Source organism: Meriones unguiculatus, chromosome 14 (assembly GCF_030254825.1).
Source record: "Meriones unguiculatus strain TT.TT164.6M chromosome 14, Bangor_MerUng_6.1, whole genome shotgun sequence".
NCBI classification, from domain to species: Eukaryota; Metazoa; Chordata; class Mammalia; order Rodentia; family Muridae; genus Meriones; species Meriones unguiculatus.
Window position 1 is genome coordinate 74,146,474 of NC_083361.1, and position 19,793 is coordinate 74,166,266.

At 39.2% G+C, this 19,793-nt stretch overlaps 1 protein-coding gene across 1 annotated transcript in view; it reads left to right on the plus strand.

The window, feature by feature from the left end:
* The window catches only part of Ctsc (cathepsin C), a 35,222-nt gene extending 16,578 nt beyond the window's left edge, over positions 1 to 18,644 (plus strand). The window contains exons 3-7 of the mRNA XM_021663960.2: positions 2,496 to 2,671; positions 7,156 to 7,311; positions 9,985 to 10,100; positions 15,862 to 15,993; positions 17,254 to 18,644. Of these exons, the coding sequence (XP_021519635.1) occupies positions 2,496 to 2,671; positions 7,156 to 7,311; positions 9,985 to 10,100; positions 15,862 to 15,993; positions 17,254 to 17,756 (1,083 nt within the window). The 3' untranslated portion in view covers positions 17,757 to 18,644. The remainder of the gene's footprint in view (positions 1 to 2,495; positions 2,672 to 7,155; positions 7,312 to 9,984; positions 10,101 to 15,861; positions 15,994 to 17,253) is intronic.
* Positions 18,645 to 19,793: the final 1,149 nt, after the last annotated feature.

Sequence of the window (19,793 nt, forward strand, 5' to 3'; positions counted from 1 at the left end):
TGAATGTTGTAAGTCCGTGTTGACATGATTCCTAGTGACACTTGTTCTTTATTTTTCATTCAATAATTAACTGCTTCGTACTGCCAGACAGCTTCCTAGATAATAAACAAATATCTTATTTTCACAATGTCTGTGTCTATTGGGAAGAATAAACGTAGAGGTTAGTTACCTGAAGGGGAACACATAAACCCTCTGTGGGCTGGAATCTCTTGCTATCAACCCCATTTCACCGGCGAAAGTACAGATACAAGACTCTGACCCAAGAACATACAGGACTAAAGCAGCAGAGCTGGATTCTACCTAGGCATTCCGAGCCTCAGAGGTCTTTAATATCTTTTACCTTTGCTCTGCAGTATTAAGGCCTTGACAAGAATGGCAGAGACAGAAGTAGTCATGGGCCACAGGGTGAAGCTCTCCTGAGTCACCTAATCTGAATTGTTTTCAGAGAAACTAGTGGATTAAACTAACTAACTAACTAACCTGACTAACTTACTAACAATAATACATGAGTATCAGGAGTGCACTCCTCATCCTCTTTGCAGGGCTACCAGTACTACATTCAGAGAAATAGTTCTCCTTATCCCAAGAAGCTTTATGGAGGTTGGGATAACACACATGGAAACACAATCAGGAATTTAACATTTGCTCTGTAGTTTCTGGTTTTCTCTCCCTCGCGTCATTTACCACTCCAGCTGTTCGTGAAGGAGGAGTAGATGAAGAAATGCTGCATGGTACAGAGAGCAACGTTTGATTTGTAGGTGTAGGGGTGTTTGCTATTAAACTCTAGTTTAACAAATCTCATAGATCGTTTATTTCTGTCCTCTGAGAGTATCATTTATGTGTTGTCTTAAATCCCTAAGGTGGATAAGGAATGGGTACAGTGTTTATAAGAGGGTTTCTGCCTTCGTGGTAGAAAAGCAGCTGTATACAATATACTAATATTAGTAGGTGGCTCTGCTTCTCAGGAGTCCAAGAAAACTGTTGTACAGCGTGAGGCACACTATACAATTTTCCTGAGCCTTGGTCAACTCACCCTTTCTTATTAATCTTGCAAAACTTTATGAGTTAATAAACATGTTCTCAATTTTTACATTTGAAACTTTTTAGGCTTTTTTTTTTCTCTTTTTCTATTATTTTCCAGTAAAAGTTTACTGACATTGTTACAGAGAGAGACAGAAACAGAGAGAGACATTCTGCTGTAAGGAAAATTTCAGGGCTCTGATATTTTAAGGCTGCTTTCCAGTCAGCAGAGCTGAAAGAGGCATTCTCTCTGAGGCCTACCTGGTTCGTCTTAGCAGACAAAGAGGACCAATGAATATGACCAAAAACTAGTACCAAAAAGAAACACATGGTTAAAGTCTATGGGATTCAGGGTATACTGGATAAAATCACGAATATTTACTGTAGTGATAACAGAAGTTTTGTATAGTTCAATGTGGCTATCTCTCAACTTGACTGTGGTAAGCACACTGTGAGTTGGAAATAACTGTGTCAAAAAATGCATTTATTACACTTAACTTGTCCATCTGTGTCATAGAGCCCAACAGATGTAAGCTCTGACACGCTGCACAGCCTAAAGTTTTAGGTTTGGCCATTCGGGGACGTGCTTATCAACTTGCACTGGACAACTGAGTCCCACTGTCACACTTATGCGTGTGACATTTTTGTGGTGTCCTTGTTTTACAGTTAAATATTGTGTAGTAGAATTGCCTTCAAACTGAACTAACGGTCATGCCTTTTTTCCTTCTGCCTGCCTCCCTCCTGCGCATTGTGGTCACGTCCTCCTCCCCAATGAGATGTCATTGTATGAAAGTAATCGGGCTCTAGAGCCAATGGGCCTGGATTCAAACCTGGGTCTGTCACTGTAGTATTCTTTCAGGGGTAACATGTAAACATGCAAAGAGCCATATTACTGAAATAAAGTGGAACCAGTAATTAAGTTGCCTCTTGATGGGCATATTCTAATACATCAGGAGACTAACAGCAAAAAAGGATTTTGTTTAGCTACACAGAAAATATTTGTTGTGACTAATGAGAACCTCTTCCATCAACAACAACAGCAAAACAACCAGAGGAGGAGAATTCTGTCCCTGCCACTTTAACAGCCCTGTGGTCCTCAGAAGGAATGATGACTCTTCCTGAAATGTCATCAGAAATACAGGATAGCTTGTTATTTTTTCATAGACTGATTGTGAGAATTAAATGCAAAATGCCTTAGATATGATAGCTGCTTTTAAAATGTGAGCTTTTTCCATAGCCATTTTTTTTTCATTCCTAGAATTGCATTCAGTTTGGAGGCTGACAATGCTAATCTTAGAAAAATTGGTTTCTCTGCTTTTCTAGAGTAATTATCGGGACATCCTCAGCTAAAGTGAAGATTTATTTTGGTTGGCAGAGGGCCACAATGCATCTTTAGAGTAAATAGGAGCCAAGAAAACAGACCTGAGATCCAAGCACAGGTGTAATTGGTCTTTTATTTTCTCACTTGGTTCCAGTATGAAGTCAAGGGCAGCACAGTCATCAGTTACTGCCATGAGACCATGACTGGGTGGGTCCATGATGTGCTAGGCCAGAACTGGGCTTGTTTTGTTGGGAAGAAGATAGGAAGTGCTTCCGAGAAGGTGAACGTGGCGAAGGTAAAAGTGGCACACCTTGGAAATCTCCAGGAAAGGTGAGTTGTGGTGTGGGATACTTCCAATTAGCTTTGTTTTATGTGGTGTGTGGGTTGAGTGTGTGTTCGCTTTTAGAAACTGTCATTTTGGCTTATCACCTTAGCCGTGTTACATAAAACTGTACTGGAAATATATGTGAATGGATGGAAATGACCATCAAAAGTAATATTTCAACACATTTCAAAACCAATGAACCAGGGAATGGTTAAACACAAAAACATGGTTAAAGGAAACACAGAAAAATCACAAATTGCTAGTAAAAAAAAGTCATTTCATTGGTTGTGGTATAGTAATGTCTTGCACAATGCATGTATGTGATGATGCTACGACAAGTGTTCATTTACACACACAACAGACAGTAAACATAAAAGCAACTGAAAGGAAAGTTGTTGGTGTTTCTGCAGTGTTGTATTTGCTTGGGCTGTCACCTAGAAGCATTGTAGGCTGGGTGGCCCGAAGGAAAGCTTTTGCTCTGGGTTCTGATGCTGGAACTTGGTTACTTCCTGCTTTGCTGCTGGATCCTCCCCCTCCTCACTGTGTCCTTATTTGGCCTTCCTTACTGTATCCTAACCTTTTCATCTCAGGACCCTAGTTAAGCTAGACCAGAGCCCACACTAATGACCTCACTTGGCCTTTACTACCTCTTTAAAGACCTATTTCTCAATACAATCTCAGGCTGAGATATTGGAGAGAAGGGTTTTCCATATTTCTTTTTAATTATTTTTTTTCTGTTTGAGATTACAATTAACAATATTTCTCCCTTCCTCTTCCAAAAAATAAAATTCAGCCTATAAAAGACAGTTACTATTTTCATTCTGGCGTCTGCCTTAAGGAACCACACAAACAAGAATTTTCAGGCATTGTTAGTTTTGCAAGAGGAGGATCAATAAGTATCATTTCTTTTTCCATTTCATTTAGTTATAAAAGCCACTAAAGGTACACATGAACCAAACCTTCAGAGCCTTGTGATCCTGGCAAGGAATAACCGGGAGCTGTGAGGTCACGAAGATGTGTTTGGAAAGATGCCTTACTCTTTCTTGTCTCCCAGAGGGCTAACCAAAATGGAAACTGATCCAGCTCTTCCTTTTAAGTTCAGTATTTAAGTAGATTTATGTGGCATGTTTCTTTAGCAGAGTCATTTCTTACAAGCTGTTCAGCTTGCCTCCTTTCTGGGTTGCTACTTACTGGTGAGCCTGATTGAACATTTCAACCATTGTAACCACTTTGTGAGGAATCTCTCTTGCAATTCCTGATCCTTAAAATAAACTTTTGACGGCATGGGAGCGTCAGCAGGCCTTCTGGTGTTGGTCTCCTTGGTTTGCCTGTGGTATATATGCAAGATTAGAGTCTCACAACAGTGTGATGCAGCCATGATCATTCAGGCCTTTACAGCCATTGAAGCAGGACATTCTCCCCAAGCATGGTTGGATACCATAAAAAGCTAAAATGATACGCTCAGGATGCGAGGCTAAGCACTGCACTCAGGGTCAGCCGCTTTGGACCCAGAGAAGAGCATGTCTGATTGCATGCGGGTTGATGCCCCAGGTCCCGCCTCTGAGAAAAAGGTATCGGACTGGTCTGATGCTCTTTGGGTGGATGACACCTAAACGAACATCGGTACAAAGTCCCAATTTATTTCTAATATCAGAGATCAGACCTCTACTCTTGCCTGATGCATCTTAAACAAAAAGGGGGAACTGTAGAGAGCTGCGGAATGCTATGCCTTAAAGATGGAGCTGGTTTCCGCCTTCCACCTTCCCGATGGTGAGTGCTCTCTGTCACGAACAATTCCACATTTGGCTAAGGCTGAGGATCTGGCTTGCTTCCATGTATGTGGACCTATCTGCATTGCCCACGTGGCACGCCTGGGTTGGCTACCCAGAGGCTATTTAAGCTGTGGGCTGGCTTTCCCCAGGGTCCGAGGATTGTTCAAGGTTTCTGAATAAACTGCATTGGAAAAAAAAATAAACTTTTGAGATTAAAGTAACTTTAAGATGTCTTTAAGCTCTTCGTGACCTGTTACGTGATATTGGATACATTATTTTACTTATATTTATTCTTTGAGAATTTCGGATATGTATATAATGTATTTTTCTCATATCTACCCTCCACTCACTCCAGTTTCTCCCAGACCACACTCTTCCATGATCTCTCCAAACTTATCAGTTTCTTCTTTTTCTTTTTAACCCCTTATCCTTTATAACTCACTGAGTACAATTTGAGCTGCTGTTATGTATGTGGGTGTGAAGTTCTCCACCGTAGCCAGACAACTTTTCTGAAGCCATACTCCTGAAAAGAAAAGAAAAAAAAAAAAAAGAAAAAAAAGAAAAAAAAAAGCATTTTTCCAACCCCTCTAGTCAGGAGCTCTCATGTAAGGGTGTGGTCTCAGGAGGCCATCCCATCCACACTGAAATGTAAACTGGCTTGATCTTTTTTAATCTTCTTGACTCTTAAGATGCAAAAAATAGCCCTTAAATACCATGATGGCCTTTTCTATTTCTATCCATTCACCTGCATATTTCATGATATCCTTGTTTTTAATAGCTGAGTAGTATTTCATTGTGTAAATGCACCACAATTTCTGTATCTATTCTTCAGTTGAGGATATCCAGGTTGTTTTCTGATTCTGGCTGTTCTGAACTTTGCTGAGCAAATGTTTTTGTTGTATGGTAGAACATCTTTTGGGTATATGCCCAAGAGTGGTATAGCTGGATCTTGAGGTAGCACTAGTCTTAACTATCTGAGAAAGTGCCAGGATGATTTCCAAAGTGGTTGTACAAGTTTACATTCCCACCAGCAATGGAGGAGGGTTCCCTTTCTCCACATTCTCTCCAGCATGTGCTGTCACATGAGGGTTATTTTTTTTTATCTTAGCCATTTACCAACCACCATGCATGGAAAAGAGCTAGATGCCCTGCTCAGATGTAGCTCATAGGCAGCTTAGTCTTCATGTGGGTTCCTTAATGAGAGGAACAGGGGCTGTCACTGACATGGACTATGTTGTCTGCTCCTTGATCACTTCCCCCTAGTGGGGAGCCCTTGCCAGGCCACAGAGGAAGAGAATGCAGGCAGTTCTGATAAGGCTTGATAGGCTGGGGTCAGATGTTAGGGGAGGAGGGTTCCCCCTTTCTGAGGAATAGGGGATGGGGAGGGGAGGGGAGAGAGGGAAGGTGGGACAGGAAAAAGATGATGGAGGGGGCTACAATCAGGATATAAAGTGAATCAATTATAAAAAGTAAATTTAAATTATCAAAAAAAGAGCTGTGATGGCAGCCTGTCGTTACTCTAATGCATATGTCAGTGTATGAAGCTCTCTTATGAAGCTCTCTTAGCTACTGTGACCCGGCAAAGGAAGTGAGTGACAATGCTTCTCAAAAATGTAATAGTGACTTAATTCACTCAGACTATAGACTATTTTACAGTAGGAGTACACAGTCACTTATGTAATTGCTGTCCACTGACACACAGGTGTGACAAGTCCTGGAATTCAGTGAATAATTAACAATTTTGTCAGCATGTACTTTTGTGTTATTTTTGTATCCATAGCCAAGCATTTCACACAAAATAGACAAATAATTCTCATGTTTTTATAAATGACATGGAAAACTTATTTCAGAGCCTGATTTTATTGGTCTGGGTTGAGTGTGGTCCACATTGCCTAAAATTCCCAGATATTTCTGCTGATAGTGATTTTTAATGACAAGGGCGTAAAACGCCTATATGGAATAATACTTCGAATATGTATAAAACTTGCATGCATGTACTTGCTGCGATCTTTTGTTCATACAACAGATTAGAAAAGTGCACTTTGAAAAGGACACATCAATTTGGCATGCTTGGCAGATAGCCTAGCAGGTGTGGAGTGCCGGGATCTATGCTTAGTGCTGCATGAACCATGTGTGGTGGTGCAAGCCTATAATGTTATCACTTAAAGGTAGAGACTGGAGGAGCAGAAGTGCAAAGCCATTCCGGAATACATTAATGATTCTGAGACCAAAGTCTTTCTCAAACATACAAAATAAAATAGATAAAGGGGGCATGCAGAAAAGATGATACTGTCATGTCAACTACAAAGATAAACACGGCTTTGTTTATTTGTATAAACTTTACCTTTTAAAAATTAATACAGCATACATTCCTTTGGTATCATTAAATAATCCTTTGTGCATTGTGTAATGTGAAATACATAAATATAAATACTATTTATATAAATACTATTTACATTAATAAGTTCCTTGTTTGGGGACATTGCTCTTGGTTATTTCCAGTCTACCATTAATACATATGTGTTTACTGAATATCATCATATATCTAGCTGGCTAATTGAGTCTCTGTAAGAAGCAATAGCTTCCAACTCACCTGTGGTGCCAACTATGTTCCTAAAAGACTACACCACCTTGACATACAGTGTGGGGATCGGTTTGATTGGAGACTTGTTTTATCTGAGAAGACCGTATCTGAAGCTGTGCTGCTTTGTTGGCAGATATTCTGATAGGCTCTACACTTATAACCACAACTTTGTCAAGGCCATCAATACTGTTCAGAAGTCTTGGACTGCAACCATATACAAGGAATATGAGAAGCTGAGCCTAAGAGATCTGATTAAGAGAAGTGGTGGCCACAGCCAAAGGATCCCAAGGTAACATGGTACCTCTCCTTTTTACTAGTAAAGACTTCAGAACTAAAGGTAATCCTCCCTCCACACCAGCCCCCCCTGGATGGCCCATTGTCTCATTAGTCCTCCCAATTAATTGTGTTTGTTGTTGTTGTCTTTTTTCTTTCACCTTCCTTCATATTTGTGGATATTGTCCAAATCATGTTTTAGGATCTTTCCTGTGCTGTAAATTCACATCCTGTCTCCACTCTTTTTTATTCCTGTATCTTGTCTCCTCTCCTTAATGTCATTTTCAGTCATTCTTTGAAATGTAGCCAATTTCGCTGTTACTAACCACAGTCTAAAGAGTAGACTTATCCTTACTATCCTAGGTAATCTGAATAGGTCCATAACTGAGTTTACTACTTGTCTTGCTTTCAAAAACTATGGTAAACATTTTTGAAAGCTTTATTTTCATTTTACGCCACCACGTCTGCTCCCTCACATATTTTTCTGCTTGATAATTATAACTGTCAGATTTGCCACTGAGAAAAAAAATCTGAAAATCTTGGTGTTTTAAGGTTCAGGAAAAAAAATAATTACTTATTTCTCTATCCTCCCACCACCACTCCTAGCCACAAATTTGGTGCCATCTTTTGTTTGTAATCTCATTGCATCTTCCTGTTTTGGCAAATTTTATATATATGTATATGTATATATATATATATAGCATTACTATATATTATATGTCATATAATATATATTTTATGTCTTATATATTATATTATTATATACATATTATGTATTTATATATACATAATTTTTTATTTCTCTGAGTAAGAATTTGAGTATTCTGTACTATCTTTCTAGAATGATGGCTGGATCTAGGAGTGGATTTATGGTTCCTTAGCATTTGTTAAGAATCTAAGGCTCTTCCTGCCAAATTTTTCTTTAGGAGAAACCAACCTGGCTTAAGAGAAGAGAACTAGAGACCAATAAGGGTCTATAAATTGTTTAGGATAATTTTTTTCTCTTAACATATTAAAATACTCTTTAATTTTCACAGCATTCAAAGATTAATTCATGCTTATATATAGAATATTTGATTTTTTAAATTATGATTGAAATAAGTCACACAATGATGTAGCTCTTTGAACTGGCTGAGATACATCACTTTTTTGTCAGTGGACAAATGAACCCAATTCAATGGAAATATTCAGCTATGAGACACTATGGCCTTTTTCTTATCCAACTAATAATGTCCTTTCTCAATAGACTATTCTATGATATCTCTCAAACTCAGTTTATTGGTGAATGAGCTGCTCTGCTTAGTCAAAACTGGGACAAGGAATGTCCCTTTCCTGGATTCACTAAACAGAGTCTTAATGTCTCTGTGACAGAAAGTTGAGACCTGTTTAACAGAAATCTGAGGCAGAGGGAACTAGGAAAGAAGTCAAGAGCTTGTTCCGAGAGCAGAACAAGCAAGAGCTTGTTCTGAGCCTCACACTATAGTTTTGTCATATGTTACAATGCTTTGTTTTAGGGAGATTCCTTTTCTTAGACTCCGTCCACACACCAACCTTTGTTTTATGAAAAGCTATTATTACCACTAGAGCTCCATAGAAAGTTTAAGATCAAGATGGAAGTCACATGGAGAAGGAAACATCACAGCGAATAGGGAGGTCTGACTGCTCGATTTCCAGTAGAATTTTTGTATGTGAGTTGATTCTTCTATAAATATCTGGTTGTATACTAGAAAGTCTCAACTATTTTTAACCTGAGGACTAAGAAGCCAGAAAACCATTGAAATCACAAGCAAATATCACTTCTGTGCTGCTTTCTGATACAGACATTTCACTGGATTCTAAAACACTGAGGCCTGAGGCATTAAGACTAGATAATGGATAATATCTGCAAAGTGTTTCTAATTCTCACGTTAGTACACTGAAACACCTCTTTTTCTTTTTGTTTGTGTCCATATTTGTGTTCCCACTTTTATCTTTTTAGTATGTATGTGTTGTGTCCAAATACTGTGCCTTACAGGATGAAAGGAAGACAGAAGTTAGTGTTTCAGTTCTTAGTTTGTGCCAAAAAATTATTTCAGAGTGCCAGTATCTTATTTAGTACTTTCAGTGACATGTATGTTGATGGTGATAGTTTTCATAGATGCCATTTACAAATTTGTCTTAATTTTTGAGTTATTATTATTACATTGATTTTTTTTCTCATAAAACCTTTTAAAAAGGCATGAGTATACCTGTTTTCATAAAAATTAGCTCTAGTTTGTGACATTGAAGTTCCTCGAAGAATGTCACATATTGCAAAACCGTTGCTACTTGAGTCAAACATCAGTTAGTCTCGTGCTTTCTCTGGGCCCTCTAATGAACATCTTTAATTTGTATCTTGTTTCTTGACCAACACCTACCAGAAGTAAGAGCAGGTCCTAAGGGGAAGCATGCTAAAATTAGCTTTCACTGAACAAGGAAAAGGACTAGATCCCGAAAGTCTGCAGTAACCGAAAGCTTTTCATGCAGCTGAGTTATGTAACTGACACATTGTGTAATGGCCACATTGCACCACTCAAGGGCCGAGAGTGTTGGTCTGCTCTCAGTCAAGACAATAACTGCTATGGTGGCTTCAACCTTGGAACCCGAGGTTAGGAGGCCATCTTCTAAGGTAAGACTTTATCTTGGCACTAAATATGCACTTCCATTCTAGGCCCAAACCTGCCCCGCTGACTGCTGAACTACAGAAACAGATTTTACATTTGCCAGAATCTTGGGACTGGCGAAATGTCCGTGGCGTCAATTTTGTCAGCCCTGTTCGAAACCAAGGTAAAACTAACAAAAGTCTGAGTTTTCATTAAGTCATTACAAGCCATTTTTAATGTTTTATAATGTATTAGGCTCTAGGATGGACTTAGGGATACAGGGAATTGTCAAGGTCTTCCTAGGTTGGTAAAGAGATGGAGGCCAAGTTTTTTGGCACATGTTTTGGAGGTTGAAAGCGGGATGATTGCTAATATTGGTAGATAGCCTACACTATATTGTGTGATCCTGCGTGAATAAGCCACACACACAGACACATGCAAATGGTCTTTGAATTCTTCCGTCTTTTGCACCAAATTTGCTTTAAATAATCTTTTTACCTGAGCTCAACATTTCTCAACATAGATTTTACCAGTGTGAACTCAGTTACCTAGATGCCAGGATACACGTCTATGGAAAGAAATAATTATGTGCAATTAAAACTGGTCTTCTTTCCAATAAAAATTAAACTGGTTAGTTGGATCCCTTCTGCTACCTGCCGTCCCACTTTTCCCAGTCTGTGATCTTTAATTACTACGTAAGCTTAGATTTCTTGAGCTGTATGTATACAGACCTTTTAATTAACTTCATATCAGAATATGGCTTCTAGTCGAATCAGAGACCTCAATTTCCTTAGTCATGAGTTCATTTAGCTTTGCAGTTACAAAACTTCCTTTACCTGCACGTGAGAACAGATAATCTTTCTTTCCTAAGTTTTACGCAACAGTTGTGTGGAGATTCATTAATATAGGTTAGGAACCTGATCTGAGGTGCTTCGAACACAAAACTTTCTGAAACATTTTGTGATTTTCAAAGTAAGTTTCAAAGTTGTTAGCATGTTAGATTGCAGGTTGTTAAAATAAAATACTAAAAGCATGTACACATTCATTTTGAAGAATGATTTGTTAATCATTCGCTTTAATGGCTTCTACATTAATTCCCGCTTTGAGTTCCTGCCCCGATTTCTTTTCATAATACACCATTAACTGGAAGTGTGAGATGAAGTAAATCCTTTCTTCCCCAAATTGTTTTTTGTCGAGGTGTTGTGCCTCAACAATAGAAAAACTCACTAAGACAGAGTCTCTGTGCGTGCTTGGATTAGAGAAGAAATGTCCCATGTGGACTTCATAATGTTTTGGAGTCACAGAGCAAGACAAAGTTATAATTGAGTTCATTTGCCAAATATGATAATGGGAGAATCAAGCATGTGCTTTACAGCAAAGACTACAAATCTTGGTTGTGAAATTTAGATGCTATCTAATGATGTTCTTGTGTTTACTGTTAAGGGAACCTGGTGGTTTGCTATTAACTTAGTTAATTAATGTATTTCAAAGAAGTTACCTTATCATCAAAAGGATATTTGGTCAGATACAACAGTGGTATGTAAATAATTGTCGGGCTACTGAAGGTAACCAAAGCCCTGGGCTCTCAAACAATTCCTTAGAATCTTGAATGTTCTAATCAGTCACTCAGCCTGCAGAGGATTAAAATTTACCTGATTATCAAGTAAATCCAGTTCAGGCTAGTTTTGTGTCACCATGACACTAAGCTAGAATCTTTTGAGAAGAATGAACTTCCTTGAGAAAATCCCTCTACCAGCTTGTAGGTAAGCCTTTAGGGCATCTTCTTGATTGATGATTGATGTGGGAGGGTCCAGACGACCCTGGGAGGTGCCACCTATGACCTTGGTGGACCTGAGTGCTATCAGAAAAGCCAAATAAGCCACGAAGAGCAAGCCAATAAGCAGAACTCTTTAATGGCTTCTACACCAGTTTCTACCTTAACTTCCTGCCCTGATTTCCCTTCATAGTAGACCATTACTTGGAGGGGTAAGATGAAATAAACCCCCTTTTCCCCCACATTGATTTTGGTCATGGTATTGTACCACAACAATAGAAACTCTAACTATGATAGGAAAAATTAGGGAAGTAACGAATGTCTTGTGTGGATTTCATTATTGACACCGTAGCACATAGCAACTGGCAAATGATATGAGCTGGGACTACTTCGATGGCGCATCTTTGGTGCTTGTAGTAATTCGATATATGTCAGGAAGCTTCTGCGTATGGTGTATGTGCATGTATGTGCAGTTGCCGTCACCTGGGTGTGTGGAGACCTGAGGTTGACGAGGGACGTCATCCTCATGGCAGTGCACCTTATTTTGTGAAACATCATCTCACTGACCCTGGGGCTCGCAATGGTCAGTGCTGCCTAGCAAGCCTGATTCCATCAACCCAGTTCTGGGGTTACAGACCTATGCCACCACACGCAGCTATTATGAGGGTCCTGGCGATCTGAACACAGGCCCTTGTGTTTGCATATCAAGCACTTTACCCACTGAGCCCTCTGTTTAAAGGTTAATAACTTTTTTCCCCAAGACTTAGAATTTAGAAGCAAAACATTCAAGTAGAACATGATGCATTAATAAGGAGATTGTGGCAGTCATTGGGGAAGGGTAGAGTGTCTGTCCGTCCCCCCCCCCCCATTTATAGACAGGTGTTATGAGACAGTAATCCAGGGAAAGAAGATGAGATATTTTGAAGGAAGTTCTTTGACATTGTTTTTCTGGAAAATTGGTAAAAGCTCTGATAGTCCCTCAATCTCCACATTCTTTGTGTTTTGTAAATATGATTTATACCAACAAATGGAAATTTCAAAACACAAGTCATTTGTGAATTGACGGCTTTTCAACCAGTCTCTCACCTGAACTGTAATATCAGGTGCTTGAGGAAGTAACACACCTACTTAGAAGTACCTCTTTTAACTTCTTTTTGATATTTTTCTTATACTTCAGAGTTGAAAAGACACTGATTTTTTTTCTCTTCCTATTAATTGAGATACTTGGAAATTTTCCACTTTTGTTATACCAGTCTATATTAACCATAGTTAAGGGAATTCACAACTTCATCTGTGAACAAATTCATCTGTGAACAAATTAAGATTAAATCAGAAGTAAATATTGGAAAGGCAAATGAAGTTTTACATTTATACCTTAAAACAGCTTTATAAATTCCTTATCACCAGATTACCTTTAGGCTGAAGTGGGGAGAGAAAAGTTGGAGATGTATTTACTTTGTTTTCCCCCAGGTCTTTTTGTATCTGGGAGAGTAGAGTGGCTCTGCAGGGTAGGATCACCACATTAGGTAATGTGGATATTTAGAGTCTACTCTGTTTAGGTCTTGCTTATAAATGTTGCTCATTAGCGCAAGAAGTCAAGGCCCTTAAGTTGTTCACTCTGCCTAATCTATCTCTGCACAAAGATGAAAATAAATGCCCAGGGCTAAGCCTTACCCTGGGTCACACGGCTAATGAGGGACAAAGCATGTTCCCTATTGCTGGAGGTTGCGATCATGTGGAAAGCATGTTCTGTCTCTTTGGAGATGGGGTCCCACGCCAAGATTTCTGGGAATGAGGCCCCTTCTTACTTATTGCATTATAGTCATCGTACATCCTATGTTTCTTTTAGACCCTAAACTGGATTTTTTTTTCCCAAAGGAGGCAATGATTATTTTTTTTCTTCTATTTTTATTAATTACAGTTTATTCACTTTGTATCCCAGCTGTAGCCCCCTCCCAATCCCTCCCAATCCCACCCTCCCTTCTTCTTCTTCTCCTATGCCCCTCCCCCAGTCCAATGATAGGGTAGGTCCTCCTCCCCTTCCATTGGACCCTAGGCAATGATTATCTTAGCAGTTGACAGTCTTTCCAGAAAGTCAGGGACTTAAAGGGAAAATTTCCTTGTGATTTCTAATCAAAGCACATTCTGAGCCATGTGACCTCTCCTTCCCATCATATAATCAGATAATGTGGGTTTAATGATTAATACTTACAGGCTTTATCTCCGCGGCTGCTAAAAGCTGAGAAAACTCATGGTTACTAGAACTCAGGTGTCTGTTGTACATGATAGTGGCTTTGGTTATTTGGTCACTCATTTCTTCTTTGACATTGCCTTGTTTTAAGGAGGAGTCCAGAGGAAGTATTTTCTAGATGGTTTGGAAACCACAAGGTCAGAGTTAATCTTTTATGTAGTGATTACACGACAAGGAAAGCATATCTGAAGTAGATTTCAAAAACAAAAGCCAAATAGGAAAAGAAAACGTGTTTTTGCTTTGTAGTTCTTCAGATAAGGTGAAGAATAAGACAATTTCTGCTCTTACAGGGCTTATCCTTTGTTCATGAACAAACTAAGTTGTGATTCAAAATTACAGTGATTAAAAAAAAAATGCAAGGGCTACTAGCCCCGCACTAAGAGAAAACAAGGTAGGAACATCTGCTCTCGGTTAGCTGGTGGACAGGCCATTGACTTAGTTGTCAAGTGAGTAGATTTTGTAGTAGTGCCTTCTAAGTCACCTGACAGGTGTTTATCTTCTCATCTTCATAATTTAGATGATCGCTCAGCAGCGGGAGCAGTGTGTAACATGGTAAATATGAGAGTTTTAGAAAGGAGAATTGGGAGGAAGATCAGTCGCGGTAGCAGTTAAGAAGGAATGAGATGCTTGGTGGATTGTGCTCAGGGTCTTGTGGTACTGTGACCTGTAGGAGTAGGCTCAAGCTAGGATCCACAGTTCTGCTTCCTCCGGAGCTCAGAGATAAGTAGATGGTTGATAGCTACCCTTGAATTTACTTTATTTCTGGGTTGTAAATATGTACCTACTTGTCATCTCTTGACTCATTCTTTCCACAAGCACGCACTGGGCCCTTCACTGTGTCACATGGCAAGATAAAGAGCACTCGAGGAAATCCCAGCTTAGTGTGAGGAAAAACAGTCTGAGCATTTCAAATAGGGTTTACGATAGTGGAGTTTAAACAGCATCCTGGCTTTTCTTTGCTTGCAGGAGGTTCGTGAATCATTACCAGGAGACGGAAAAACAATATTCTTGCTAACATTTTAAAACAAAAGTTTTCAAAGTGCTCTTTTAGAAACAAGGTGGCTACCAAATTACAAATAATCAGGTTTATTAAAGATACCTATATATGGAAAATTAGTTAAATTGACTTCATAAATCTTTGGATTTATAATGAGGTGCTTAGCACTTTAGTAGTTTTGTAAAACTAATATAATAAATTAAATGATATACACCTTGTGTAGAACGGGCTTTATCTTAGATTTGGTATGACCGTATCGCCATGTAATCCTTGTATCCATGGCAGAGGCGAGAGAGTCTGTGCAACAGTAGAAGGATAAAGCTGTATTCATTTATTTAAAAACTATAGCAAGGAGACATCCAGTTTTACTATGCTTAATGTTTATTTCTTTTACCCAGGCACTTGGAAGAAACATATAGAAAAGTAGCATTGTTCTTATACATTACTTTATAATACGTTATTTTTTCTTTTCCTGGAATGGCAACTGTCTTCCTAGCAAATGCTTCTCATAAATTCATTTGGCCCTTGCCAATAGATCTCACAGCATCTTTTACAGGACACTGATCCCATTCATGAGAACTGCCCCCAACTTCTAGCACCAGAACTTAGAATTTCAATGAATTTTGGATAAACTCAGTTTACTGCATTAGAATTTTTTTAAAAGTTTAGCTCACATGTGTCCCACTACATTTCTCTCACTCCAGTGGTTGAAACTGTTATAGAATAAATCCATTCTTTATTGTCCAGAAGCATGTCAGGTTCTGTGCTTGTAGATTATCTTCTATATTGTGCTAATTTTTATTAAAAAAAAAAAACCCTTTTATTTTAAATCCTATATTAAGGTGTCTTCTTCACTCAGGTTTTTGTGTTTCCTTGTGAAATTAAAATAAACAACATACATATTATTTTTTCATCATCTACAGAATCTTGTGGAAGCTGCTACTCATTTGCCTCTATGGGTATGCTAGAATCAAGAATTCGTATATTAACCAACAATTCTCAGACCCCAATCCTGAGTCCTCAGGAGGTTGTGTCCTGTAGCCAGTATGCCCAAGGTAAGTGTTTTATTTCGGAGCTATGATATGAGCTACTTGTCTGTATATCAACAGCTAGAAAAATTAAAGGGGTAGCATAGCAGAGAAATATGGGGCCTGTGGCCATAAATCCCTGGTTTGAATCTGGCCCCATCAATTATCAGTGGACAGTATCTCATGGGATCCACTGCATCCCACAGCAAGACGTCAGTACATCAAGAGAGTACTGCCTCTTACAGAATCACCTGACAGTGTATAAAACTGTAAAAAGCAGGCACAGATCTTATTCAAAAGCACAGAGTGAATATAAGCAAATTTTTCTCAGGAAAATGATACAGCTTTAGGTTCCAGACATGATCTCTTTCCACAACCCTGTCCCTACTAATGCTATATTAATATCACTTTGTTTTTTAAGAGAATTTATCTCCTTGTACTTAGTCTTTCAGAACAGGCTATACAGAATATTAAATAATATTTAAAAGGAAATACTATTTAAAATACTACCATTTTAAAGTTTTCTGATACCTGCTTGTATGTGGCCACTGGGAAGTTTCTTGGCTTCCAGTGAACGGTGAATGACTGTCAGTGAGCTTTTCATTCTCTCTGAAATACTGCATACCATATTAGGATGACTAGGCCCTGGAAGCTCTAAGATAGCAAAACTCTTCTTATGCTCGTGAAGTGTGCAATTAGGCAACAGAAGCAGAAGTTAAATAATTACAATGATGAGAACAATGATGGAAGTACAAGTTTATGGGCCTGTGCGCCATAGGCCCAGGGTGAAGAGGGAGATGGGAGTCTTGGTAGGAAGTTGTCGAGGAGATTTGCTTGAGGAGTCAGTGTGTGTGTGTGTGTGTGTGTGTGTGTGTGTGTGTCTATTTGGCAATGACTGTACTCACTAACGTGATTGTTTTTATGTGAATTAACTATTCTAAACCTCAACAATAGTGCTGTCGCCATCTATATTTGACAGATAAATAAGCAGAGGTACAGATACATTAAGTAGTTCCCACACTTTTAGATTTGAACCTATTTTGGTTTCAGAGCCCTCATCACTCAACTACTATGCTAGAGTAGCTACTTTCCTTATGAAGTGCTAAATGAATGCCTGTTAAAGAGCTCGGGTGGGGAATTGTTAGATGAATGTGTAAGGAAGACTGAAGTGATATTTAAACTCAGAACAACTTCCAAGGAACAGAAAAGAAGAGGGAGGACACAGCAGACGCTGTACCTGCCTTCTTCCAGCGTAAGTGGAGTAACGATGTGTGTTTTCATTCTTAGGTTGCGATGGTGGGTTCCCGTACCTCATTGCGGGAAAGTATGCCCAGGATTTTGGAGTGGTGGAAGAAAACTGCTTCCCCTACTTAGCCACAGATGCCCCGTGCAAACCAAAAAAAAACTGCCTCCGCTACTATTCTTCTGACTACTACTATGTGGGTGGTTTCTACGGTGGCTGCAATGAAGCCCTGATGAAGCTCGAGCTGGTCCAGCACGGTCCGCTAGCCATTGCCTTTGAAGTCCATGACGACTTCCTGCACTACCGCAGTGGAATCTACCACCACACCGGGCTGAGAGACCCTTTCAACCCCTTTGAGCCGACCAATCATGCTGTTCTGCTCGTGGGCTATGGAAGAGATCCAGCCACTGGGATAGCGTACTGGACTGTGAAGAACAGCTGGGGCCCTCAGTGGGGTGAAAGCGGCTACTTCCAGATCCGCAGAGGAACCGACGAGTGTGCGATTGAGAGCATAGCGGTGGCAGCCAAACCAATTCCTAAACTGTAGGACGCAGCTCCCAGTGTTCCATACTGGTCTTCATCGTTCGCAGAGTGATTTAGTCACGGGATTGAGACTTTACAACAGCAATTTCAGAAGCTTAGCACTAGGTTTCCATGAAGACTTGCCTTTTGAACTTAAAATCATGCTTGATATTTTTTTCTTATCCTTCCCATCAACTGAACCACTCTTTTTTTTTTTATATACGTACGTGGTTATATAAGACTTTTGTGAGCAATGGTTAAGTTGTCAAATAATGAATTTTGTTGGTCATCTACAATGAAACCAAATATTTCATTTTAAAAACTCCATGTAAAAGCACAACCATCCAATCAGTACTACAGAATTACGTGTTTACAAGAATTTTTGTCACTGACTCCTTCCTTTCGAAGCATTTATATTCCATGATGCTTTTTTTTTTTTAAGGAGAAAAGACAAAGAAAATATGTCATGTAGGAGACAACCTAGGGAAGGGGAAAATAGGTCAGCTGCAAAAAGTGCTTGCTGTGCAAGTATGAGGAGTTAATGTCAGTCTTCAGGATCCATGCCAGACATGCTGACACACTTGTAATCCTAGCACCAGGGAGACAGAGACAGGTGGATCCCTGGAGCTAACTGGTCAGTCAGTGTAGTTAAATGAACAAGTCCAGGTCAGTAAGTGGCCTGTGTCAAAATCAAGTGAGTGTTCCTAAGAACACAGTTGGCCACAGTTGGCTTCTGGCTTCTGTACCTGCTTATGCTTCTATACTTACATGAACATGCAGATAAACAAACAAATAAATAAATAAAACAAAAGCTTTTAACCTTATGTCAAGGGGTATCTTCTGACAATACCTAGTGAACTCTAAATTCATACAGAAAATAAAGGGTTTCCATAATACCTGCATGTTGAAACCATTTCTTGTCATGTGTCTTCTGTATTTGGAAATGTTGGTCGGCCTTCACTGGTAAATAATAGTAGCTTAATGAGTGAACTAGACTGTTTAGATTTGAGTAGCTCTTTGGGACGTCTATGGATGTTTTGCAGTGATATGAAATCATTATGCTGAGTAAACAGCTGATATCTATTAAAAGTAATGTGACAGGCAAATTAGGCAATGCCATCAGAGTTCTACAATAATGTCATAAACCAAAAGCTTTTTGAGGCTCAAGAAAACCAGAGCAGTCATTCTACCTAAGCTCCGCACACAGATAAAGACAGTGATTTAGGCCAAGTGCAAGGGACTTAGTATACTGAGTGTCACAGCTAATAAGTGATGCAGTCATGACCAAGACCAAGATCTGTTGATTCTATTTTTTCCAGAGCACTGGGGATGTTATTTAATCGCCTGGGATTTTAGTTGCGTGTGCTCAGTCTAACTTGGCATGCTGACTCTTAAGACTTGCTATGTTAAACATATATGATTTTATTTATTTTGAGATAGGGTCTCCATTTGTAGCCCTGGCTGGCATGGGACTTGCTGTGTAGACCAGGCTAGCCTCAAACACACAGTGATTTGTCAGCATCTACCTCCTAAATATAATTTTTTTTTAAATTGCAGCTGACCAAAATGACAATTGCTGAGCCCTCGAAGGAAAGTAACACTAAAAACATGCATTGTAGCTTTATCTTTTATTATGTTGATGAAGTTTTTGTTTGCTTTTTGGTGTTTTGAGACAGGGCCTTACTGTCTGTCTTGATTTTGCCTACTGTGTGTAGGATTGTAGATTTGCTTTACTCAGCCCAGGTATACTACGCTTAAAGTCCAGCTTCTTGAACCTCCTAGAGTTTGCCAAAATTCTTTGACTTTCTGTGTTGATAAGGAATCGGATATTCTGCATGGACAGCTAAGGCCATTAGCTTATAGGCCTCCAAAAAACAGTTTTTGTGACTGTTACCGAGTATAATTTTATTTTTATATAATGTCTTGCCTTTCTGTTTTGTGGGGGCTCTGTGAAGTCTAATGTATGATCACCACCATTCATTAAATACTTCAGGAAATTTTGGAAAGTATATATATATGAACTTAACTAGCTCTGGCACCACTTCTTATGATCATCCTGAGT